The sequence below is a fragment of the Gymnogyps californianus genome, chromosome 3, assembly GCF_018139145.2.
Source record: "Gymnogyps californianus isolate 813 chromosome 3, ASM1813914v2, whole genome shotgun sequence".
Taxonomy (NCBI): Eukaryota; Metazoa; Chordata; class Aves; order Accipitriformes; family Cathartidae; genus Gymnogyps; species Gymnogyps californianus.
In genome coordinates, this window is record NC_059473.1 from 45,892,480 (window position 1) to 45,918,376 (window position 25,897).

Sequence of the window (25,897 nt, forward strand, 5' to 3'; positions counted from 1 at the left end):
TACTTTTCACAATTTATTGTAAAAAATAGTATTAAACAATAGGAAAAAAGCTACTCCTCGTTCAACCCACCACATATTGCTTTATGTGGAGACAATGGAAATAATGGGACAAATGTATTTATCCATTCCTATCCATATATCAAATGATCCCAGCTACTCAGGACGTGCTCATGGGAAAAATATTGGCAGCATCACAGCATATGGAAGTGGAAATAAAAAACATGCAGTATTTTCAATTGCAGTTGGGAGGCCTATTTCCTGGAGTCTAAAGATCATGTTGTTTTATCTGTTTTCCTTTAGCATAATGTACATTATCAGACTTTCATAACTTCAGATACCGGCAGAAAGCCCTGATTTTTTGCCAATGGTGACATACCCACCTCAAAGATAAATGTGGAAGTCAGAATGTCTGCCTTATTTCTGTTTGCAATTTCCTTTCCATAGGAACATGCACATGATATAGTTCCTGCTAACGGATATTTAAAGCTTGGCTAGCGCTTTTTCACTTGTACCAGTTCAACCCCACTGGAGGTCCTCAGGGCAGCACAAACAATGGAGAAGAGACTTCCAACACCACACCGCATTTGTTTTAGCCAAAAACTGCTTGTCCTAACACCAAATTATTCATGTTAAACATACTTGGTAGGTCTTCTGCTTTTGTCTACAAACAGAAAGATGTCAGATTCTGCATTAAACTGTATTACAAAAATTGTAAACCAATACATTCCACAATAATTTTTTTTTTATGGATTTTCTAGCTCATGTCAAAACTGTGAAGTACCAGTGTTAACATGAACAGAGCTCAATTTAAACAGAGCCCCAAAATAATGGGTGCACAGTAGTATTTACCTGGTGCAATTAGCTTCATTATCAATTGGTGAAAAGTTGACTTAGCTTCAGTTTCATGCTCAAAACCATTAATCAGAGAAAACTTAAGTTATGTGGCACCTTTGAGACCACCTCAGTTTCAAGTCAAGGGACGAACTTACACATACATAGGTGCATTGTTTTACGTATGACATGAGTATAGAACCCCAATACTCAGAAAACGGGTCAGCAGAAACCTATGGATAATGCTAAAAAACAGTACCTAACTATATTTTTTTCCCCTGCTGTGCTTGCTGAAAATTGATAACAGCAACCACAACAGTTTGAGGTGACTCAAACAACTGACAGTCACTGATGTAGAGTGCAGTGGAAATTTTGGTCATTCTGAAAGAAGATACAATGGAGCAATACAGGAAATTCCATACCAAGAGGACAAAGTCAAATATTTGTTCTCTTGCACATCATAAAAAGTATTTTTGGTTACAAATTACCACTGCAAACAATCTTCTCATAGATAAAACTAAAAATGTCTCTACCTAAAAAGCTTTGAGAAGGGTCAAAACCCCACAAACCATAACTAAAAAGCTTTCTCTAAGTCCTCTTCCCTTCTGAGTTGCAATAGTCTCCTTATTTTAAGAAAGGCCCTCCTCTTGGTCAATCAATTCCGTTTTGGTGGAGAACACATCAGCGAGCATGTGCTTTGGGATTTCAGATCCCCGTACTTTTAACGTGTAGCAGGCATTCTCTACTTTTGCCAGACTCTGTTTCAAGGTGTACAGCTTCTTAGATACTTCATAAGGTCCAGTGTTGCCAATGAAAGTAAAACCATCATAAATCTGACGTAAGAACTGGCTCAGTTCAAAAGGCGTGTCTATGTCACCATTTCCAACACTGCTGATGCACAGCCGCATCAGCTCTCCAGTTAGATCAGCCACTCCCAGCAGGTAATCTACAGGTGTTACCTTCAGGCTCCAAGTGTGTGGTTGTTTATCATGGGAATTGGAGGTCTGAGGACAGAACAGAACAAAGTGCAGTACAGAGAACTATGAAAAAGCAGTCTATAATGGTTCAAACACACACTAACTTATCTAACATAATTGGTAGTTAAAAACTTTCTGGAAAATTTAATTGCATGGCACTTCCACACAGTCTGATTTCAGAAGTACTAACCTCCTTCCAGCATACCAGAAGGTATGAAAGCACCATTTCCACTTGGGATGTGATTTCCATTCTAGCAAGCATCATAAACATACCCAGCTTCTACCATCTCTATTTGCAAACAGAATTATCACATCTTTGTACCAACATTTATTTGCAGTTGCTTTTTTTTTTTTTGGCTGACAGATCTCAGCCTAATAGATTTAAATTTTCCCTAAATGGTCTGTCCAAAGCTACCAAAGCAATCAAGAATCAAAAAGAGTCTGCATTATGAAAACAAAATCACATCATTTTGTAATAGTATCTTGAATTTCAAAACATATTTTCTAGAAGAAGCTGATAGGTGTAGTTCTCTCAGATCTGTTTTCTATCAACTGAACTCATTAAAATAGCTAAAAAAATACTTCATGAAGAAAACTCATCATAAAGTTACAAGTTTGCTCCTATATCCAAGTTTCCAATACTTTTAATTGCCAAAATATTGGTAACATGGGAGACAACAGAGGTTTCTTTCTGTTCCCTTGTTCCCATAACATGCTATCCACCCAAATTCACAAATCTGGTCAGAGGTGTGTATGCAGGGGTTAACAACTTCACAATTTGTTAAAACAAGCGTGCCACAATGGGTTTGCCTCTGGTAAGAACAAATGAACTTGAGCTAAAAACTTGGCTTCTTTGCAAAGATCTTACCAAGAGAATGAAGAAAGAATAAGAAGTGCTTTACAGTAGGGTCTCTTCAACAGAAGCAGACTCAGGAATTCATCTAAAGCAGTAGTGCTATGCATTACTGTACCTTGCACGTGCACTGGATGTGCATTTCTGTACATTACTACAAAATCGCCTTTTGTCCCCTGTCAACAGTCAAACTGTACCCAGTTTACTGTGGTCGGTGGCAGTAGTTTGTCCCTATGCAAATATTTCTATTTAGGGCAGGGTAGGAGTATGGGCAAGTCAAGAAACAGCAGACATGGTATTAGGGCTAAGGTATGACAGGACACAAGCTTGTCCTCTGAGGAGGAGCATCAAGATCAACTCCAGGAAAGTTACAAATGACCAAGCTAAGACTTATGCAGTGCATTTTAACAGAAGATTAATACAGTGCCTCCTGTGACTAGTTCAGTACCAGCAGTAAGATTTCATTCATGGAGTTCATCCTGCCTTGGATTCGTTTGTCTCCCCCAACTTTTGCTACATAAACCAGTAGGCCTTACAGGCAGCCCCAGCCATTAAAAATCCCTCCTCTACATTTGTTTGCTAGTATTTCACTATCCTGGATCTTTCCCCCTACCAGAAGGAGTTCAGTTTGCTCTGAATAAAAAGGATGTGAAATTTATAAACTTGTATCCCACAGATTTAGTTTACTACTTGTCAAAATAAAAAGCATGTTTTGAACAATTATATCTAATACCATTCCACTAACTGGCCTTATTTAATCAGGTGCCAAAAATGTAACTAAGCCTACTCATTGCATTTCCATCCCAGAAAGATGTTTGTCACATGAGAAGGGAAAAACTTTTACCATGTTTGTTGTTTCTTCTCTGTCTTCTGCTGTAAATATTAGTTGTTTGTTGATCTCTTCAACACTAATCAAAGATCGTGTTTTGATAAAATACTGAAATGAGACTGCTTCAACATATTCTTGAAGTCCTGCAAAAATAGCAGAAGAATTAAGCTAATGATTCAAACTTTCCAGCAATGATCCATGCTCACAATTATTTCTTTTTTTTAGAAATCTTTTAAGTGAGACTATTTTAAGGTTACTAGCAAAAAGTGAAAACTAAGATAATCCAGAAATAACATTGAAACATAATCTAACACAGCACACTTCTGAAGTACAAAAACCAGACCAAGAACACAGCAGATAAACATTTTCAAGTTTTTACTCCAACTGCATTTTTCATTCAGAACCTTCTGTAATATCAGGAAAGCATCATGTTACTCTCAGCAATATACTGAACAGCAGCTCCCCACAATGTCCCTCAGGGGTCTGTACTGGGACCAGTACTGTTTAATATCTTCATCAATGACATAGACAGTGGGATCAAGTGCACCCTCAGCAAATTTGCAGATGACACGAAGCTGAGCAGTGCAGTTGACACACCTGAGGGACGGGATGCCATCCAGAGGGACCTCAACAAGCTTGAGAAGTGGGCCCATGTGAACCTCATGAGGTTCAACAAGGCCAAGTGCAAGGTCCTGCACCTGGGCTGGGGCAACCCCCTGTATCAATACAGGCTGGGGGATGAAGGAATTCAGAGCAGGCCTGCAGAGAAGGGCTTGGGGGTACTGGTGGATGAAAAACTGGACAGGAGCCAGCAATGTGCGCTCACAGCCCAGAAAGCCAACCGTATCCTGGGCTGCATCAAAAGAAGCGTGGCCAGGGGGTCGAGGGAGGTGATTCTGTCCCTCTATGCCACTCTGGTGAGACCTCACCTGGAGTACTGTGTCCAGCTCTGGAGTCCTCAGCACAGGAAAGACATGGACCTGTTGGAGCGGGTCCAGAGGAGGGCCACAAAAATGATCAGAGGGGTAGAACACCTCTCCTATGAAGAAAGGCTGAGAGAGTTGGGGTTGTCCAGCCTGGAGAAGAGAAGGCTCTGGGGAGACCTTATTGCAGCCTTTCAGTACTTAAAGGGGGCTTATAAGAAAGATGGGGACAGACTTTTTAGTAGGGTCTGTTGCGATAGGACAAGGGGTAATGGTTTTAAACTAAAAGAGGGTAGATTTAGACTAGATATAAGGAGGAAATTTTTTACGATGAGGGTGGTGAAACACTGGAACGGGTTGCCCAGAGAGGTGGTAGATGCCCCATCCCTGGAAACATTCAAGGTCAGGTTGGACGGGGCTCTGAGCAACTTGATCTAGTTGAAGATGTCCCTGCTCAGTGCAGGGGGGGTTGGACTAGATGACCTATAGAGGTCCCTTCCAACCCAAACCATTCTATGATAAAGGAGCTTTTAAAATATGGCATTTATATGATGGAGAGTGCAGATTACTATTTCACAAGTTCACAAAGACACAGGACACAATGCAGAGAAGACGACTGCAGATAAATCAAAAGCAAGGCAGCTCACCCACAAAAAAAACAAGGTTCCTTTGTTTCATCTTATTAGCAACAGTAGATACTTGTTTAAAACTGAATTTCCCACTTCTCTATTTTGTGGGAATTAGTGAACAGGCTCCTTAAAACATGCAGGTTATGTGAAATTCACGTTCAGGACAAAGCATCTGTTGTTACAAATCACCCCAGACCGAAAAAAAAAAAAAAAATCAACCAGACAGGGTTGTGATGTCCAGTAAGAGGAATATACTGAACAACAGCTCTGTCCAAAAGAACTTATACTCTAAAAACAAGGCATACAGGGGGACAAAAGGAGTTGGTGTGTTGGCAAGGAAATAAAAGATGGGATAACAAATGTAGCTTGTACCAGATGTATGCCACCTGCAGCCACCTGCCACAATTACCTCTCGCTACCTACTTAGCAGATGGTGATTTTCTGTATGCATTATAGCAAAGGTGAGATCTAAAAAAGAGCTTGAATGTTCAGACAGCGATTTCACAGGTTCTGTCAGTTTTTCCTTATGTGCAGAGAGCAGATTTGGGGAAAGCATGTGGGAAAAGTTCACAATCAGAAAACTGAAGTTGGCACTGTCAGTGGGAAAAAAGCATAAACAAACCTGGAACAAACAGCCATGACAGGACTAAGCTAAAAGAAGTTTTGAAGACAAAATCAGTGCACATGTATATCCAACCTATGGACAGAAAAAGTGCCAAAGGAGGATGTTAAAGGAACAGACTGTAACATGACAGAGATGGCTCTAGCAAAGCCATTCTGAGCCATTTTAAGGGGATGGCTTCACTTCAAAAGAAGCAAAGAGGTGACACCGCCGTATCACGCTGCAAGAGGGCCAGGATTAGACAATAGCTTTGCCGGTGCATAAAGTGAGAAAATGTGGAGGTACCCAAGGGTACCAGAAGGAGAATCCTGGTTCCATTATAATAATCTTAAAATCCTCAACTGACCTCTACAGGGTCAGGACCTCAGCCTACAGAGATATGCAGGGAGCAGCAAATTTAGACTTCATCTGGATCAAAGAGAAAGTCTAAATCAGAAAGAAGAGAACATAGATTTGAATAACAGATGAAGGTGGAAATACCCCAAAAAAAACTAGAGGTAACCTCAAGGGAAAATTCAATTGTAGAAGGCTTTCCACATTACAATCACAAAAGCGTGATGAGTGACCTGCTTTTTTTCCTTTTAAATATGTATTTGCAAGGCGAGCAGAGGCAATTCAGAATGGCAATTCAGCCTGCACCCTTTATGCTTCTGTACAGCAGCAGCGGGAAAAACAGGATAAACATCCAGCAACCAAAGCCACACTCAGCACTGCTGTTCACAAATCAGAACACACACAAGGAGCTGCAAGGCCAATTAAATACAATAATTTAATCAACTGAATTCAGGTAAAGCATTCTGGACACAAGCAATAGAAGAATACTAGATAAAAGCTACTCAGGATCTTCTAAGCTAAAGAACTTCAGCAGTTGCAGAGAGGTAGATTTCATCACCCATCTTCTCCTGACTTACTCTCTGATGTAACACGGCCAGTAATCCATTACAAAATTTTGGCTTTTTCTGTGGATACGCTGTAAGCTACCAGATACAGCAGCACTCAACATGACAACATCTGTGAGAATCTCTCTCTGCTATCTGTAGAGAAGACTATCACATATGAAGAATCAACTTGGCATTTTCCCCAAGTTCTCAGAGAGATCAAATCAGCTCTCAAACTTTTTGGTAAACAGTTTTCTCGATCAATCATAACTTCCAGTTTCAGCTCACTCCACTTTACTACTTCTCCACACACGCTTTGTTCTTTTTCAGTATAAGTGTTTGGCTTCTCTGTTCATTTATTTGTATGTATTTTTTTTTATACAGGCATACTTATATGTATGTATACACACACACTTTTGCTTCCTCCCGCCATCCCACCCTAGCTGACATGTTCCACTCTTCTCCTTGCTCCTTCTGTTTAACGTCACCATGTGAATGTTGTGCACACAGTCTGGTTTGTCATTTACTGTCACCTTTTCACAATTAGGGAATCTATCTCCCACTATTTACAAGTAAGCCTTACGAAACCTCATTTAAAGTTGTTACCATTACAAATAGACTGGTAACAAATCCTGGTAACAACTACTTTGCAAAAAATATTCATACTTTACTTTTTTTTTTTTCCCCCCCTTTTTAAAGTCCTTCTTCCAGAAGTAGCTACAACATGACGCTTCAATGACCCAAGACCTTGAAATAAGGTGTTTCCACATGCAGGTAGAAGGATGTTTAAACATGTTATGTTTTAGATTAATGGTAGGACATCCGCTATTTTCAGCAAATAATCCCCAAGGTGAAAAACCCCATCCCATTTCACTACACCATCCAACAATACCTTTCCCCTTATGCTCTTGTTTTGGATTTATTCCAAAATTGGCTTATTTACGGATTGAGCTGCCAGTAACGGAATAATTTGTAAGACTGCCTTTTATGTAATTTTTTTTTTCTAGTACATGGATCAAAAATCGCAATTGAAAGCACTCTATTATTTCTACTAGCACCTCTTAAAATTACAGATGTAAGGTAACAAAATGCTTAAGTATTTTGATATTTTATTACATTTACTCTACATAAATAACTTGTACTAGTGACAAGTTACAGTGATCCACTATAACAGCTTCCTTCTATATTTTGAAAATTTATTTTCTACATAAGAACTAGAAAGTTACACTGAGATATCTTCTGACCACATATTATCTATAAAGGAGGAGATTTTCTGCCTGAAAGTTTGTGCACCTTTTTTGCCAGCTGTATCAGCTGATATTCAAGACATTTATCCTTACCTACATATGCAAGCTCTGAGAAAGAACTGTTAAGCAGTTTCTCTAAGAAACTTAGCAAGAAATCAGGTTTCTTCAAAAAACCAAGTTATTGGAGCACTCAATCCAAGAGTCAAATGAATGCACAAGGGGTAGGAAAAGATAGTTCTATTTAAAAAATTAGTAAAGAATAGAAATTCCTTAATTGCAGGAGTCAGGTTAGGGTAAACAATGTAATTCCACCCGAGACGTACATGCATGAATGCACAGAAGTTTTAACCCAGAATGACAGACGAAACAAGAGGTGAAAGTTTCCTCCTAAAATTTTGTTTACTTCATTTCCTCCTTTAAATATCTGTTCAACAGTTAAAAAATGGGTTAAAATGGATTTCATGCCTCTCAGTTCTTAAGTTTAGCAATGCCAATGCTACCTGCCATCTTCCCAAATAAGCTTCTTCTCTCCCTATTTCTTCTCAAACTCATTTTCTTTCTATCCCTTTGTCCTCCTTCTCTGCTCTTACTCTGTCTTTTTGTTCACAGATCAGCCTGTGCTGATGGTTAGGACACAAGCAGATGACAGCCTGTGTTCTCTTCCCCAGCTCCTCCCTAAACTGTGCAGCAGGAATCACAGGCCAATAGCAGCCACTAGAAAGATGGCAGGAAAATATACACAGCAGGTTTCTTCCAGGATCACTATATGAAGGGTGGGGCACATTATTTACAGGGCGAGTCATGTGAAACTACCCACTTGCAAATTCATTACAAAATCAAAACAGCACAGCCACAGCTCTATGTTATCATCATGTTTAGGCTGGCAAGTTACATTCTCATTAAAAAACAAACAAAAAACCCACCAAACCCCACACAACCCCCCCACAACCCAGAAAAAAAAAAAGGAGTCATATTCTTGTGGAAATCCCAAAGTTAAACTGGAGACCCCTCATTACTAAGCTCTGCAGAATATGGGGAGGATGGTAGACTTAAAGAACCCATTTTTACAAGCATATTGATCAATGAAGGGGAGAACTGGTGAAATAAGCAAATAATTAACCAGGTACATCAACTGAAACAAGTGCAAGCAATACATTTAAAAGTATTAATACACAAATTAAATAATTTTGCTTCAGTCAGTGTCCTGTTAAGATGAAACTGACAATTCACACCTCAGTCTTTTTCATTTAAGTCCTCTGCAGACTTGGCAATGATTCCTTAGATTCACAGGTCTCTTTCCATGCACAAGTGATAAAAACTTAAGTAATTAAACTAAAACCGAGGCTGTGAAACAATCCAACTGCTTTGTTGATTGTGAGCGTGAAGTCGAAGGTTAATTTTATAACAGTATATTGAAAGCATAAAGCCAGCTATCCTCTGAGACAGGCATGCTCTGGACATCCTGTTGTAAAAATGGCTTAAAAGAATAATTCCACTCAGGGATGGATTTTATAAAATGGGACTAACTAACAAATACAAATAAAACCACTAGAACAAATGTCCATAAAAGCTTATAAATTTGCGGGGGGGAGGGGGTGTGGAAATCTGTTTCTATTCACTGAGTAATACTTCAAAAGCTGGGTCATTATGGCAGGTAGGGCTACGAGTAGTCTGAATTTTTAAGGGAACTGGGGAAAGAAAAAACACAGCTAAGTCCACTTCCACATAAACAAACTGCTCCATTTTACCAATCCAGTTTTGAAATTACTTCAGTAATCAGTACAAACCCATATGTGAATATTTATCAGAAAAACTTATTTTAAATAACCTTGAACTGATTACTAATGGAATATAAATAAAGAATATTACATCTAGCAGCGATTTGTCTAAACTGGTTTACTATTATATCAATAATTGATGCAAATTTCTCATATTAAAAAACCCAAACTATTCCCGTGACAAGTAGTCTTCCTGATCTCTTTGACTACTTCCAATTGCCTTGATAATTGATATAGAGTTTAAAAAGTCATTCAATTAGATGGCAAATTTTACACTACTAACAGCCTTGAGGGCAAGTGTTCAAGATACCAAAGAAAGGAAGCTCTGACTCAGCCAGGATGTTCAATGATCAAAGAAGGAAGAGCACCTAACACAACACAGCTTCTTCAGTTCAAACCCTAGTGAAAGTTCTCCTCAAGATGATGTTGTTTCCATGCACCAGCCCAGAATCACTAGCACGTCAGAAGTACCAGTGGTGGCCATTTATCCTCATAAATACAGGATGGTAAAAAATGTACATCACCACTCACCAACCCTATTTCTCACCACATGACTGCAAAACAAAAACCTAATCATGATGTGGTATACTAGTTGTTTCCTGGAATGGAGTTCCTCTATGACACATTCTCCTGTGTGATTTTAAACAAACAAAAAAAGGTTCATAGATTTTTCTTGGTCTTCTTTCATGTTCCACCTGCATTTGGTTCCTGTAAAGGCTGGAGAGCTCTGATCTGTCAATGACTGATGTTAACAGCTGCAGGGTCAAAAAAAATTGCTGAGCCAGAGCACAAGGTCTCCTCCATTTGCTAGCTATGAATTAAAAGACAAACAATGTCACTAGTTTCAGATTGTCATGTAAATAACTGCAGTATTTGCCATAATAGTACTGCAGGACTTTAGGACAGTTAGGTCTTAAGTTAGAACTAGGAAAGGACAATCTTTGTTTGGCCCGATCCACAGCACACATCTTTAAAAGACTGTATATAGCTTCTCTTATGGACTTACGCTGCCCTCAATGGCTCCTGCTGAATTTATGGCTTATGCTGAAGTCAATGGCTCATTCAGGAATCAGCTGATAATCAAAGCTCACATAGTGCATGCCCTGTTTGGTCATGTGTGAATTCACATTCATTTTCCCAGGTTTGTTTTAAGTTTTTGTGTACGGACATACAAACCCTGCAGCAGAAAGTAAAAAGTGAGAGGCTTTGCAGTTGCTGATTTTTCACTTTACCCGGAAGAACCTAGAAAAAAGGCATGAACCAGAAATAATCAAAGGATAGTAAAATGCAACAAGCTGAAGGTATCAAGTTTCAAATAAGCAACTTGCAGGGTGAAGAAAATCAGTTTGACAAAGTTTGTTGGCACACTTGGTGATATGAGAACATCAGAGAAACAGAGAAAGTAACAAAACAGAGAAACAAAGAATTAACAAAATTAGATCTGATAAATATTGGCTTATTCACTGCAAATTCTGTTAACTTTCCAGTATAATCAGGAAACTTTGTTTCCATTTCTGGCATTTTACCTCTCACCCACAACAGCAAAGAGATTAACTTTAATTCTTCAGTTACATCCTGTTCCTGTGTTATGTTTTCCTACCATCTTGCAGAAACCTGATTGCTTCCTTCATGGATAGCTTTCCTTTCAAGTTTTAGGTGTATTCAAGCCTTTTCCTGGGTGAGACATTTACAATTCATGATACCTTCCTCATGCGGTAAAAAGCTCTTCCTTTGTATCGCCAACCTACAATTAAATATGCCACCTATTTTTATTACAGTTTTTAAACTTTCTGAAGAAAAAAATGTCCTACTTCTAATGTTCCTGATGTGCAGAATAGTTCTCTACCTTGGTATTATCTCAGAAATACATAGGTGTCTACAAATACAAAGGTAGCTAGCACAGCTCAAGTATGAGATGTTCTTTCCACATTATGAGTGAAAAAGTTAAGAACAAAAAAACAGGTAACACAGACATCATTACGTGGATAGTTCCTTTAGTTTGTGTTCTAATCCGAATCCTTCATACAATACCAAAAAGCCCAATATTACTTAAATAATCAGTAATCTAAATCTGGCCTGGTTGGACAGACCTCACTCATCTCCACAGCATTTCTTACAGCATGTCTGGTGGCCCTACATACTGCAGTTAAAAAATGGTATTCTAGCACAATTAAAGTATTTCCTTTTCATCCACGCAGACTCAACTGACTTTGTCCAATCCAGCAATGCAGTTTATTGCAGTATGATTACACACCTAAAGTGACTCTAAATGGCATAAGGCAGGAGACAGAAATAAGTTCCATTATATCATTCTCTCAGAACACAAATAGTGCCTGCACAAGATAAATTATGTGTTAGACTGCGTCAATGCTGAACTTTTACACAGAATTTCCCGCATCATCATCATCAGAAGCAGTCACAGAGCAATAGTTTTGACAAGGTGCTGACATTTTACAGCCTCGTCATCTAATCCTATTGAGAGCAAGTGCAGACATGATAAAGAGCTAATGGGCTTCTCTGTGCACAGCACTCCACTCACCACTGCTGCTAGCACAGGCACACAGCAAACAGAAAGGTCAGCCAACAATGCTCTAGTTGCATCTACTATCATCACTCTACTACACCACACTACTGGAGGAGCCCCAGAAGAATTATGGGCTCCTCATTCCATGTTTTGTCTTATGTAGGCTATCAGCTGTGAAGATAATACCACACCTATACTTGCTCCTAGCAGAACCTAATGACCTCATTCTAAAAACATCAACACATAGTTAAAAACTATCACTCCCAAGAGGTTTTTCAGTCAAGCTGCCCTATAGAAAATAGTTTAACACCTCAAAAGCCTTACAATTCTCTCCTTATTGTTAAGGGACAAAAAATTGAGTAAGTCTTCAAATAGCTAGAGATTTCATTTAACAAAATCGTGTTTAAAAGGTACTCCATTCAATCCCACACAATGCCAACCTATCTTAGTTTCCCTCTGTATTACACAAGTTTTGCATTTATGCAGAGTACATTTAGAACATGCTTAGAATAATTGCATAAATCCTAACATGTTGCAGAGCATCCTCTTTCTTGTCTTTCAGGCTCATACAGGTCATTCCTGTATACTATTAATATTGTCATTATTTTAGAGTTAAATACATATATATAATACCCAAACACACATATATACATCTATAAAATCCTGAAAAATTTCTTCCTCCCCTTCATAAGTTCATACAATCTTTTTCAGTCCTTTTCTTGCACAGTGTCTCACAACAATTTTAAAGAAACAGTACACATTTCCTCACAGGATATATGAGGTATACACTGCAAAGTGGGGCAAAGGAGCAGGAATTCTATATTACAAATAGTAAAGCTTTAAAAATATCAACAAAGCAGAACATTCTAACATAACAAATGAAGAGGTCTACATTAAAAAAAAGACTTCATTATTTCAGTATCTCTTTGTTTGCTTGTTTAATCATCCCCTGGGACAATCTGTACTGTTAAGAAACGTGTAGAAAACAGTCATCAGGTTTTGTTGTTGTTCAATTAGTGCTATACTCAGTGTTTGAGCTCATGCAAGTGTCCTTTGGGGAAACGTCCTGCGTGCCATTAGCACTATTCTTAATGAGGGAAAGCATGAAACTCCTTTAGTGCTCTGCCAGAATTGTTTTATCTTCAAGTCAAAAGAACAACTGCTTGGAGTAACCCCAAAAAAAGCATTTAACAATTACAAGTGGCAAACAATATTCCCAAGCATTATAGTCATAGCACTCTTCTATTTATAGGCTAACAGTTACTATACTGAATAAAATGTGTATTAGGCAGCTTTATTATGCAGACAGTCATGATACCCCAGTTAAGGCTGCTACAATGGTTTCCATTATAAGCCCAGTTTTGATCCCTTTTACTCTTTCTGTGAGAGGCAGGGTGGGGAACAGGAGGATGTTTCATGTTTGGTTTCAAGACAAAGGAGAATATTTTTAGGAAGTTTGAGGTTAATTGGACATGCTGCTTTTGAGATATGGGACAGAGGCGTTTCTTTATTCTTTTTTGAAGAAAAAAGCAGTTTAATGACAATGTTTTTGTTCATAAAAAGCTTTTTAACTAGTTGTCCAGAATTTCTTTAAAATACAAAATCAGAATTGAAAACTAGGTGAAAGGAAGGTCAAGACTTACAGCTCTAGGAAATACATAAAGACAAAATATCTAGCACTTTTCCTAGCTACATTTATTTTCGAAAAGGCATGCAAACTTTTTCCACTGTGAAAAAAGCAAAGCAACAATTAAAGAACACTGGACTTAAAAACAAAACTAAAAGCAACATTCTTAACTCTTATCACTGTTTCCCTCCCAATTACAGTTCTTCATAAACAGTGGGAGGCAGGGGGAATAAAGCATTCCCTCTCACAGTTGCTTTTTATCTAACTGTCCCCTCATTCTTCATGTCTCTAGGTTTTCTATCTCAGCTTCATAATCCTGACATCAAGCATCTTCCCATCTCTGACACCTCCTTGATCCTAGCTTCAGCACGACCAAGATCTACAAGTCTTTAAGCCTGCATATTCCTTTTTTTGCCATCCCAACGACTAACTGGAGAGCGGAGGATTTAATGAACAAGGTAAGAGTAAAGCTCTGGCTAAAAGTCTGCATTTCATACTTGTCATACACACGAGCTCATTTAAACAATGCCTAAAAGCATTTCCCATCTTCTCAGTGACACGCGTATATTCTAACACGCGCCCTTACAAAACATGCACAATGGACACCAGCTGGCACAAACTCCCCTCACAGAGGAGCATCATGTAGAAGAGCTAGAATTTAAGTAGACGCTGTGGATGACCTATAGAAATGGAATGAAGGCAATTTATTTCAGTTGGATTTTATATACAGTCTTCTTCATGAGGCAAGAACTACCTAATTACAGAAACAATGGGGAGATCTCAGGGCCAGGCAGTATTATACAACTGATGAGATTCCACAGACTTGCCACTTATTCATGTCACCTGAAGAGAGGAAAAAGGTAAAAGTACAGCCATTCCCAGTTCTAACTCCAGAAATGCAATGGAGGCCTGCGTATTTCTATCTTTTAGTTCTGTCCACAAAATTGCAAAGTTCAGGCATTTGTTTGAGAGACTGCACACCTGATTGCTGGAAAGATTGACAACAGAGTCTACTTCTCCTCCCCCTTATTATTTAGTGTACTAATACCTCTTTGCCATCCTTTCTTTTTACCTAGGGAGGTCAATAAGATTCATTCTATTAAGTTGGCTTAAGACTGTAGTAAGAAAATTCTTTAATTCTATGACAATCTCACCCCAAGTCCCATGCAAGTGTTAGGGATGTGCTGTTGTATATAGAACTGTGTGCAGTTCCGGGCCCCACAACTTAAGAAGGATGTGAAGGTCCTTAAATGTGTCCAGAGGAGGGCAACAAAGCTGGTGAAAGGGCTGGAAGGAATGTCCTATGAGGAGTGGCTAAGGACTTTGGGCTTGTCTAGTTTGGAGAAAAGGAGGCTGAGGGGTGACCTCATTGCTCTCTACAGCTTCCTGAGGAGGGGAAGTGGAGAGGGAGGTGCTGCTCTCTTCTCCCTGGTATCCAGTGATAGGACGCATGGGAATGGTTCAAAGCTGCGTGAGGGCATGTTTAGACTGGACATTAGGAAGCATTTATTTACTGAGAGGGTGGTCAGACACTGGAACAGGCTTCCTAGAGAGGTGGTTGATGCCCCAAGCCTGGGGTATATTGGGCATATGCCCCAAACATTGGCATATTGTCATATTTGGACAATGCCCTTAATAACACGCTTTAACTTTTGGTCAGCCCTGAAGTGGTCAGGCAGTGGGACTAGATGATCGTTGTAGGTCCCTTCCAACTGAAATAGTCTATTCTATTCTAAAAGCTCTGCAGCTGTGGATGCATTGAGTCATCATACACATGCAGCAGGCCTCTAACTTCCTCTACTAGAGGTCTATAGTAATTTAGCCTGCTCTACAATGGACAAATACATCTTAGTCATTTTAAGAGGCTGAGATTTAAAACACTGTGGAAAAGTTTTAGAAATGCGGAATTGTTTCTGATAGCATATTTTCAGTTGTTTTCTAAAGAGTTTATTCAGGTCCATTTTGATATTAACAGATACGTTTATGCAAGTCAGAAATTGATTATGCAGGAGAATCAGTGTAGCTGACTGTGTATGAGTATTTACCAAATATACAAAGCAAACCTGAAAAGAAATTTTTTCATTAATTTCTTTATTTTCAGGTTGCTATGGGCTAGCTTAAGTTTACATATCTTTCATATTAAAAAAAAAAACTCTAACTTTTCAGGTTGGAAAAGATGTATTTTTTAAAAACCAAAACCAGTAATTTTTTTTTACTCATAGGAGAGAATGTGGAAGTAGAAACCTAGCATCAGGTTTGCTCACTTGCTTTATAAGACATGGGTACACACAGAAGCTATTGCACGATAAGTTTCCGTATGTCTGCTATGTAGGCATACTCTATTACGTCTGAGATGAATACAAGCTAATTCCAGGCAAGCTGCTCCTCAGTAAAAATAGAGGTAGGTATGCCTCTTTGAGTTTACCCACACAAAGACACATACTAAGAAAACAGAGACAGTTCAGGTGAAGCAGCTGATGCAGGGTAACTGGTTACCCCATAACAATTTTGCTCACATGGCAAGGCTGACAGCTTGTATCATGAGGTCTCACAAAGATTCATGACGTAGCAGACCTCAAATGCTGTTGTTCTATAGATAGCATTATATGACTCACACGGGACTACAAACTTCCGGGGTTATTCAGACAAGGTTTACAATTCTCAATTAAGCTTTCAAAAATTTTTGTTCGTAAAACTGAATGCAAGGATTTTCAGCTTTTATAAGCAGTACTTAAAATGAAAATCCAAACACATTTTCAGCATGTCAAGATACTCGTAATATACTTGGACTAGTATTGTTGAGTTTGAGGTCATCTGTAGCGTCAAGATTTTTGAATTATCTCTTTCTTTTCATTGCCTCATTACAGTACTAAGCTATAAATAGCAGCAAGATGCACACAGATTAAGTGGCTCTTTAAGAATAACTACTTATATTTAATTTGAACAACCCAATGCACCACAGGTAAGAGGACTGTGGAATTAAATTAGAGCCATTGAAGACTAGCATGGCAAGCTCCTTCTGGTTCAGAAGTGCCAAACTGAGCTTTCACTTAAGAGCTGTCTCACTCTTAACAAACTTAAGTTTGTGTAAGACCTAAGTACAAGTTAACCTGTGCACTGTCTTGTAAATTATATAGATGTATTTGCTGCTGGTTTATCAAATCAATCCTATGGACATTTTTAAACAATTAAATCATTCAGGGGAAATCTTCAGCTCTCCTCAGCTGAAGAAGCCTTGCCTGAACAAGGAAAGATATACAGGCTGCCAATATGTTTAAAACAAGACTGATAAACACAAGACACTTTTATGCCATGACCAAGATGTCAAAGAAGCAGTTACATATTTTACTCATGTATTGCCACAAACAAGGCATAACAATTTTAGGTAAGATTCAGATTGTCAGCAAAGATTCAGCAAAGAAATATGATTTGACAGCAAGAGTCATGAAAGCACTGGGACTTAGTTTCTCAAGGATGTTAGTAAAGACTGCTATTTACAGAGAGGAACAGAAAAAGATGTGATTGAAACAGATATAAACTCTGATTTAATGCTTGTAACACAGAGGCAGAAGCACATTCTGAGTCTTTAGAAAAAAGAAAATGCTAATCTAAGGGTTTTAATTCATGAACTTTATCAACTCAAAATGGGATCATTTCACAAGATAGTCACTCTCACTCTCCTCCCAGAAATTATAACCCTTCAGGTGGGGTAAATGAGTGTGTTGCACATACTCCTCTCAGTCAGAGAAGACCAGCCAGTACATTCATTAGAACTACTCCCAACTTCAGTTTAGGTCAGGGTCCAAATTTTTCCACTTGTAAATTTAAATCTTTGTTTAACTGCAATGATAAGACAACTGTAGGGCAATAGCCTCTCTAATACCAGAGCTAACTTTGCCAACAACAAAGATTAATCTGAGTCCTGATTTATAACCATAGAAATGTGACAAATTCAGACCTGCGGCATGAAGAGGAACCACTGCTACATAAGAAGAAACTGAGCTTTGTGCAAAATAGCATACTTTCCCTATTTTAAAATAATTTACCTGGAGATATAGCTCTGTGGAACTGATACATGTCTTCTCCAATCAGTTCTTGTGCAACCTGCTTAATCTTCCGTCGGACAGCATCCAGCTTGATTTCAGATTCATTTAGTATTTCTTCCCCATTGGGAGCACTGCAATCATAAAACAGAAACTGAAAGAGCAGCTTTCAGAACATGAGCAAACAGTTAAAAAATATTACACATTTTCTTTTACTAACCAATACATCTTCAATGGCTTCAGGAAAAAGCAAAGCTGATATTGGAATGAGAAACAGTTTAACTTTCATTGGTACCTACTGCAGATTCTGAAATCCTGTAGATTCTGACCATGAAAATAATCAGCCAGCCAAATACAGTTCTGTTAGCATGATGTTTATTCCAGACTAGAATTTTAATTATTGCTTAAGTAAGAACAATGAGAAACACGTGCAAAGGCTTCAAAAAAGTATTCCAGAAAACTAGCAGTATTTGCAGAAGTCCTTCAACCTCTTAAAAAAAAAAAAAAAAATCAATATTTTGCAGTACATTACAGTATTGCAAAATACAATACATGATCTACTTCTACATGTGATTTTTTTTTTTAAGGAAGTAATTATGGACCATGCTATTCAGGAACAGCTGAAATATCTGATTCACAACCACAATATATACTTGGCATTTAAAGTTTAGTTTATCCAGTTTCCTTTAAACTTCCCCCACCCCCAAATAATCTATATGGTATATTAGTTTACAGTCTATTTAAGGAAATACTGACACACTGGTCTCGAGAAAACATTTAAAAGCAAACAGATTTCTGAAAGTAAAGCCACAATAATAGCGAAAAGCAAAGGAGAAGGAAATAAAAATACAGCACAGAAAGCTTCCACTCTCACAAAAACAGGAATGTCTTACAAAACAGGAATCTAAAATTCGGAGTAAAGAGGAGGAGTTTGTTGTTGTTCTTTCCTCTACCAGTTCCCAGCTATCTAGCCCCTGCAGTGGGAATAGCTATTTACAGTCAAGGCTGTAGTGGTTACTAGAATTATCATAATGCCTCTTTGCAGAAGACGATGAAGTTAAAAAGAGGGCAACTTCATAATCCCTATTTATAACTGCTACTACTATGGTAACTATAAATAGTTACTACTACACCACAAATGCACTGATAGGTAACAAAAAAATAAATTAAATTAAAAATAAAAGGAACAGGGAGAGCTGTTATAACTGTAACATGTAAGAGCAATGTTTGACACATACAGTAAACATTTTATACAACAGCCTATGCAAAGCTTCAAATTTTCCTGTTATTCTTCTAGTTTGTCTGTGGCTTCCAAAGATTGCTTGAAGGCTCATGAGAACACAAAACATGTAGAAGCTCAAAATTTCACACAGAAGCCTCTTAGGTTGCAGTATGTATTGAAGTAAACAGAACCCAGGTCATCTCCTCTTTGCATTGATGACCTAAGGTGGGGCTGCAAAAACCAAAATGGTGAAGTAACTGCAGAGGCAGCTAACATGAAGAAAGGGCGCATGCTCTTCTCTCCCAGCTTGCTAAAGCTGGAAAGTTCTCATCTGCTGTTATAATCTACTACTCTGATCCTGTTTAATATGTCAATAAAACCAACTGAGAAACCTGAACCAGCATCTTTTAATTCTCTAACTGAAGTGTGCATTCATTAGCTCACATCCACCCTAAAGGATGTTTATGGGAAGTTAATTAAACTCCTCTCAACAGAACATTGCAGTTATTAATCACAAATACAGAGAACACTGCAAGGCAGCTTCTAGGTTTCTATGAACACTTTCATTCTCAATGTGACTCACCTGGTAAACCTGTGGAGCAGAAATATTGTTCTTTTGCTTTCGATAGTTATATCACGACTGAGCTTCACAAGCCGTTCATATTTATCATGCCTGGTGTCAAGCTCCAGCTGAAACGCTGCAGAGTCAATCATTACAGTAACAAGCACGGTTATCACATGTATACAGCGCAGGTGAAGAGCAGAGACCCTGTGCTATAGTAACTGCTTATGGGCCCCAGCCCCACCAGCCTTTTCCCTGGGGTGCCTTTTCTCAAGGTGGGCAGCGCAGCTGCTCCTGCATGGGACATGGCTGTGGAGGCCACCACTGCCTACCACCTGCCAGAGCTGCAAAATTCATCATTAATGCTACTTTTGTTTAATAAGTCAGATTTAAATATACATCAACCCTGATGATGCTTTAAGGCAGCCCAAACAATTTTAAGGTAAAATACTTGGTTTAACTAGTAAAATCTATTCTGCAATACTGCTGTTCAGGAAACTGACCTAAAATTTCATGCAAATTCAGCAAGATAAATTAAAAAATAAAACCCTACAATCATTAGTAAATAAGATTCACCAGTCTCCAAAACAAAACAAACAAACAAAAAAAAGACATTTGACTAAGGCACATATACTATTAAAAATGCACCATTTAGTAAAAAGAAAGGTTGCATTTCACATCCCAACTAGACTTGGCCAAAAGTCAAGTATTTTAATATCCCTAAGAACTAGAAGTACTAAAGCAAGTGAGATCAATTACTTAAAATAAGATTTCTGACTTACTGATATAAATTCTCTCTAACTACAATGAACACAGAAGAGAGGATGCGTATCTGGTTATCACAGTCAAACATTATGAAAGTCTCACAGATACCATTAACATTTTATAGACCATTATTCCACTAAATACACCATTAATAGATACTTCTAAGAAATGTAACACATTTCCTGCCTAACTATCTGAGGTGTTAGTGTCTGTGTGAGAAGATGGTGAAAAAAGCTAAGAGGTTACATTTTTAAAGGGTCTGACAAGTGAATAACCTTTAGAAAGCGCAGCAGTTTCCTGGCAAGCAAAGTTTAGATGAAGCTACAAAAATAACTCTATTTCTCATCGCCCGGATAAAAACTTGGTTGCTCTTATTTTGTTCTGTTCTCCCCAATCTTCTTCTGAAACGTGAAGATAAGTCACAAATGCTCCTACTGATGTTTTAAATCTTTCACATGTCTGATTGGGGTGTCTATTCCAAATTCTGAGAGTCAAGTCCACCACTGCATTATCATCAAGAAGAAATTTTCCCTCAGATCATAGTGACAGGAACTTGAGGGAGGGTGACTGGCATTTTTCTTCGTAGGATGCTATATATGACACTTCCAATGACCATTTACAAATTTCATCTACCAGGAAATTCACTATTCCGAAGATCTACAATATTAGCAGTGCCCCCAATCTCTTCTGGACAGTTGTGGCTTTTAGACTTTTACGTTAGTTTTTAAACCTGTTAGGGACTACTAGGAAGTGTTTTGTGACCTGGAGTAAAACACGGACAAATACGGTAATCTTTAGCCTAAAAGGATGCAAGAAAACCTACTGTACTGTTGCCTAAAATTGCAAAGGATTAGAACTCAGGGGATTCCCCAGGCTAACACATCGAGACCACACAGCCATTTCCTCCACACATTCCACTTTAATGTCTAATCTATCACTGAAAGCAAAGACTCAGACTCTATTGATTTTGGTGGTGCAGAACCAGACCATTAAAAATAACACTTAATAAATCTTAACCTTACAAACCAAGATACTATCCACTCTCTGTATCACCGAGCTGTCATATTTAAAATGTATTAAGCAAAAAAAGGTGTAACTGAATACTCCTTGGGTTTTGATTAATTATTATTATAGAAGACAATTGCTCATTAGTTTTCTAGAAATCTTTGGTGCCAACAGATAACTATGTCAATTCACGTACAACATTTTTCCAAAGAGATGAAAAAGAGCAAAATGTGTATAACCATTTAATTTCACACATTAAGTTGTTTAGATTCAAGCAACATACATAGAAATAGTGCGCCACTCTGGTTCACCTTACACAGCTTGCTCAGTTATAAGCCATCTGGAGCACACCTTTTCTTAACACTTGTGCCTGACATGGAGACAAAGACCACCAGTGTCTCTGTCTGGGGCTTAAAAACACTAGTGCAATACAACGAGTGGATCTTTGAAAAGCTGAATAAACCATGTCCCTTACATCCTTTCTGAAATTAACCAAATGCTGCTGACTGGATCTCATGGGAAAGGAGGGAAACAAGTGTTGTTCTGAATTTGAATTAATGGCAACCTTATGATAAACCGATATGCTTAAGGGTGAAAAATTAAAGTTGAAAGTACAGTTGCACTAGTCAATTCAAGCACAAGTGTATGTACGTTATTCAATATAAAAGTTCAGAGGTCAAAATTAATCATCTGCCAAGCTGACTTACACCGTAAAAAAGAAATATCTGTTTTAAAGAAAGCAAGGAAATTATATGATATTGAAGTGACCATCTATAACAGCTGACCAGCTCTTACTTCTTCACCCTCCTTAGCTTCACAAAAAATAGGTGGGACGGGGAAAATTTTACACCAAGAATTAATCTGTTTCCCATATCATGTCTCCTTCCTTCTTCTGTCAAGGCTTCTCATTCTGAAGCTCAACTTTGCCTTGTTAAGGCTTGTCTAACGAGAAAGTTCAACTAAATTTACTGGAGTTTAAATCTAGTTTTGTGCAAAATCCTATAAAAACAATTTGGTTCAAGAGAAGTTTACACTTGCTTATTTAAAGAAACCGAAATATTACCCAATTTTAAAAAGGCACTCAAACTGAAATAAGTGTCTACATACAGGTCTATATTAGTTAGCTAGACTCTTATTTTTAAAAAGTGCATGTATAAACAGCTACCAACTCACAAATCAATGCATCCAGATTTACATTAAAGTAGCTTAGTCATCTATGCACCAGAGCAAAGGTCAACAGCTAAGAGCCTTCTCAGTCTCCCCAAAGGTAGCCATCTCCTTCTCTTGTCCCCATGGCTCAGATTTTACATTACACCCCTGCAGACCTTACAGTTTTCTGCCACCAAAGGGCCCGGTCACCTTTTGTCTGGCTGAACACTTACACAGTTTGCTTAGCATCAGGTTCAGCACAAGCAGGGTGGGGAGGGGGAACAGCAGGTAGGATGAAAAAGGGAGCAACTCATGAGTCAGGTGGAGCTATGTGACATCCCACTCTCAGGACGCTATTGCACAAAAAGCAAAACACCAAGCTCTAAATGTATGAAGTATGAGTCCAACTAGTTTCAAGTTTCTCCCCCAGAGAAAGCTGGTTTATTCCATCACTAAATACTAGTAATTTCCCAGCAATTTCTACACCACATGTTTTCATAATCTGGCTTTCCAAATGCTTACTTACATTTAAAAGATGTCATCAAAGCTGAAGATGGATTAACATTCTCTTTTTCCTCTCTTCTTTGACCATGTGGAAAATTGTCATGCTTTCGTTTTCTGAACCCACCCGATCCTATTAATAGAAGATACACACAAAAAAATGTATCTAAATATAAAGTAGTTTTGCCAGAGAATAAGCAGCATCAGAATGCTGTCTTCAGAGCAGTCCTGACTGTAGCCATATTTTACAGGATAGAATAAGATAACTGGATGAACCTTATTACCAACTGATGTCATCTTCACGTTCGCATGCTACTTTTTCCACCACATTCCTAGTGAAAATTAGAAAAAATCCTACCAATTTCAATGGAGTGTGGTAGGATCCTAAGTCCTTTTTTTTTTTTTTTTTTGTAAGGTCTTCACACCCTTTTATGTTTCCTTTCTGTAAAGGAATGGCTGCATGGAAATCCTTGTGTGAGCAAGGGCTTACACGAGTAGACCTTTTTTTTTCCCCCCTCCCTTCCTTTTTTTTTTTTAATTATTTAAATATTCAGCTTGACAGAAATCATTAAAACTACAAGTTTTTCATTACTGTAATTATTTATGTCATGGGTCTTCAGTAACCAGAAAAAGAAACAAGGCATAATTTAAGTAGACTACCATTATCCAGGTATGCAGGTTGAGCTCCTGCAGCATAGCATCTCAGATCCTTACATTCTGCCCATTAACCAGTTTCTTCTCTTTTCACCCTGATATAGCTGTTCCCTTCAACTGGCCTTATATACCTCTTCCTTAGCCTCCCTTTTCAAACCCTCACCCAGAACTCATCTCTTTTGGACTGTATTTTACTACTGATTTACCCTTTGTACTGTTTCTTCCTTTTGTCCTTCCTTCACCTAGGACTGACTCATTGTGTCATTCATGTTTTAACCATTCCTCCCTCTCGCTACCTCCTTTTTGTGACAGCTGTACACTTTGTGTTCCTAACAGAGGCCAAAATTTGGCAAACTCTTACATACAAGCATACCTTTTTGAATATGTGGAGTTCTCTCAATTTCCTTAAAAGAACAAAAGGAAGCTACTTAAAAGTTACAGACGAACACTGGATTTTAAAATGTTTCTGTTTAATTGTTTATTATCCCAAACCAAAACCAGAAGTAGGCGTAGTTACTTTCTAAAAGAGGAAACTGAAAATCATTTTTTCCTTCTTTTCTGTTAGGACATGAGTTCAGGGTTTTGTTTTTCCTGTAGCAGTTGAAAACATTACAAACAGAACCCCTGAAATAGTGCAGAGAATTAAACTCTCTGCAGTATTCCGAAAGTTGGGAACATCATAATGACCTACAGGAAAAAACAGGCCCTCCTGAAGTCCGGGTGGGGTGGGGAGGGAGGGGGAAGAGAGAAAGAAGAGGTTCCACTGAATAACCAACAACTTGAATATCAGAAAACCACAGACTGCAATAACAGTAACTTAGCCTTAATTTTAAAAAATAAAAAACTAATATTAAAAAAGCCAGCTTCCTTGTTGCAGAGCCTACTTTCTGGCCGAAGGGAGGTCTGCGTGACTGCCTAGACTAAACCAACACACAGGCCACAAAGCGAGTACTGTGTTATTGAAAATTAGTTACTGCTACAAGCACTTTACAGGCCTAACACACACTCAGCTTTTGGCTGTAGCAACTACTTTTTTACTACCAAGGACGAAGATTTCTAAAACTACAGTCACTGACATATTGCCTTCTCACTTGGGCTTTACAGATAACACCTCTGAAGAAATGGTCTCTGTCAGTGTAAGGGCAGAGTTTAGTGACACAGCTGAAGGGAAGCACCGGCTCACGGCAGAGGCTCACCCCTCCGCCCCCTCCTAGCTGCAGGGCCTCCCCCCGCCTTTCGCCAGCTCTAACTCCTCACGCCTCTGTCTCCTGCCGGCTCAGGGAGCTGAATCGGCCCCTCAGGGCCCGCACAGCCGCCGGCCCCGGCCAGCTGCGGCCGGACCGCCCCTCGGCGACGGCGGCGGCAGGCGGCGCATCGGCCGCCCGCCCCGAGAGGCGCCCGCCCATACCCCTGCCCGTCAGGTGGCAGCGGGCAGTCCCGCTCCGGCGGCGAGGCAGCACCGAGCCTCAGGGGGCCGCGGTACTCGCCTCTCTCCGGCGGGGGCCGCAGCCGCGCTGCGCCACGCACCGGGGAGCCGCCGGCTCCAACCCCCGCCGGACCGGGGAGGCGGGGGGGGAGGGAGAGGTACGCGCGCCGCCACCGTCACCTTCCTTGCCGCTCATCTCGGTGCCCCACCGAGCCAGGCCGCGTCCCCCCGGCAACCCGCTTCCGCCCCGCGCGCCGCCAGGGCCCCGCCGCACCGCCCGCCGCAACGGCGCCACGGCAGGGCGCCCGCGGGGGTGCCTGACGGCAAGACGCCGTACAGGCGGAGCGCGCCGGCCCGTCGCCCGCGGCGTGGGAGGCGCGGTGCGGAGCTGTGGCGTCGCGGAGGGTGATATCGGGCCTTGCTGCCCGCGAAATCGGGGCAGCGCCGAGGGCCGGGCCGTGCTTCCGAGCAGGCAACTCCATGGGCAGCTAGTCTGCGACGCCGCCGTGGGGCCTCCCGCGCCCGCGGCACGACGGGACATGTAGTGCTGGGGCGGGGGCGGCGGCGCTGTCAGACCGGGGCTGGGTGGCAGAGCTGCGGCCGGCGGGAAGCCCCGGTGTTACCTGCCCGCTGCCCCCGCTGACAGCTGGCGTGTTCCGCCACCGCCCTGCCCGACCAGCTGAGCGGAGGGGGGGGCGGTGGCGTTGGTCCCATCGACTTTCCTCAGCATGGACCCGCAGAAAGTGGCTGCCATGTCGCCTTCCCCTCACCCCCCTTCCTTCCTTCTCAGGCGCTCTCCCCACTCTGTGTCTCCTTACTGCCCCTTTCTTCCCTGGCATATCAGGACCATGG

At 39.9% G+C, this 25,897-nt stretch overlaps 1 protein-coding gene across 1 annotated transcript; it reads right to left on the minus strand.

Moving 5' to 3' along the window:
* On the minus strand, positions 1-25,269 carry TSNAX (translin associated factor X). Its single transcript, XM_050893628.1, has 6 exons — positions 25,226-25,269; positions 22,991-23,098; positions 19,567-19,681; positions 17,765-17,895; positions 3,506-3,633; positions 1-1,835 (listed from the first exon to the last, which is right to left on the minus strand). Exons 1-6 carry the CDS (start codon positions 25,239-25,241, stop codon positions 1,461-1,463), a joined length of 873 nt encoding a protein of 290 aa, XP_050749585.1. The 5' UTR covers positions 25,242-25,269; the 3' UTR covers positions 1-1,460.
* Between the last annotated feature and the right edge of the window lie 628 nt (positions 25,270-25,897).

Excerpts from the sequence above, each read along its gene's own strand:
- TSNAX (XM_050893628.1), bottom strand. Across the intron at positions 17,896-19,566 it reads CTGCTCCACAGGTTTACCAG|TGCTCCCAATGGGGAAGAAA; the intron begins GTGAGTCACATT and ends TTATGATTGCAG. Across the intron at positions 1,836-3,505 it reads GAGAAGAAACAACAAACATG|ACCTCCAATTCCCATGATAA; the intron begins GTAAAAGTTTTT and ends TTCTGTCCTCAG.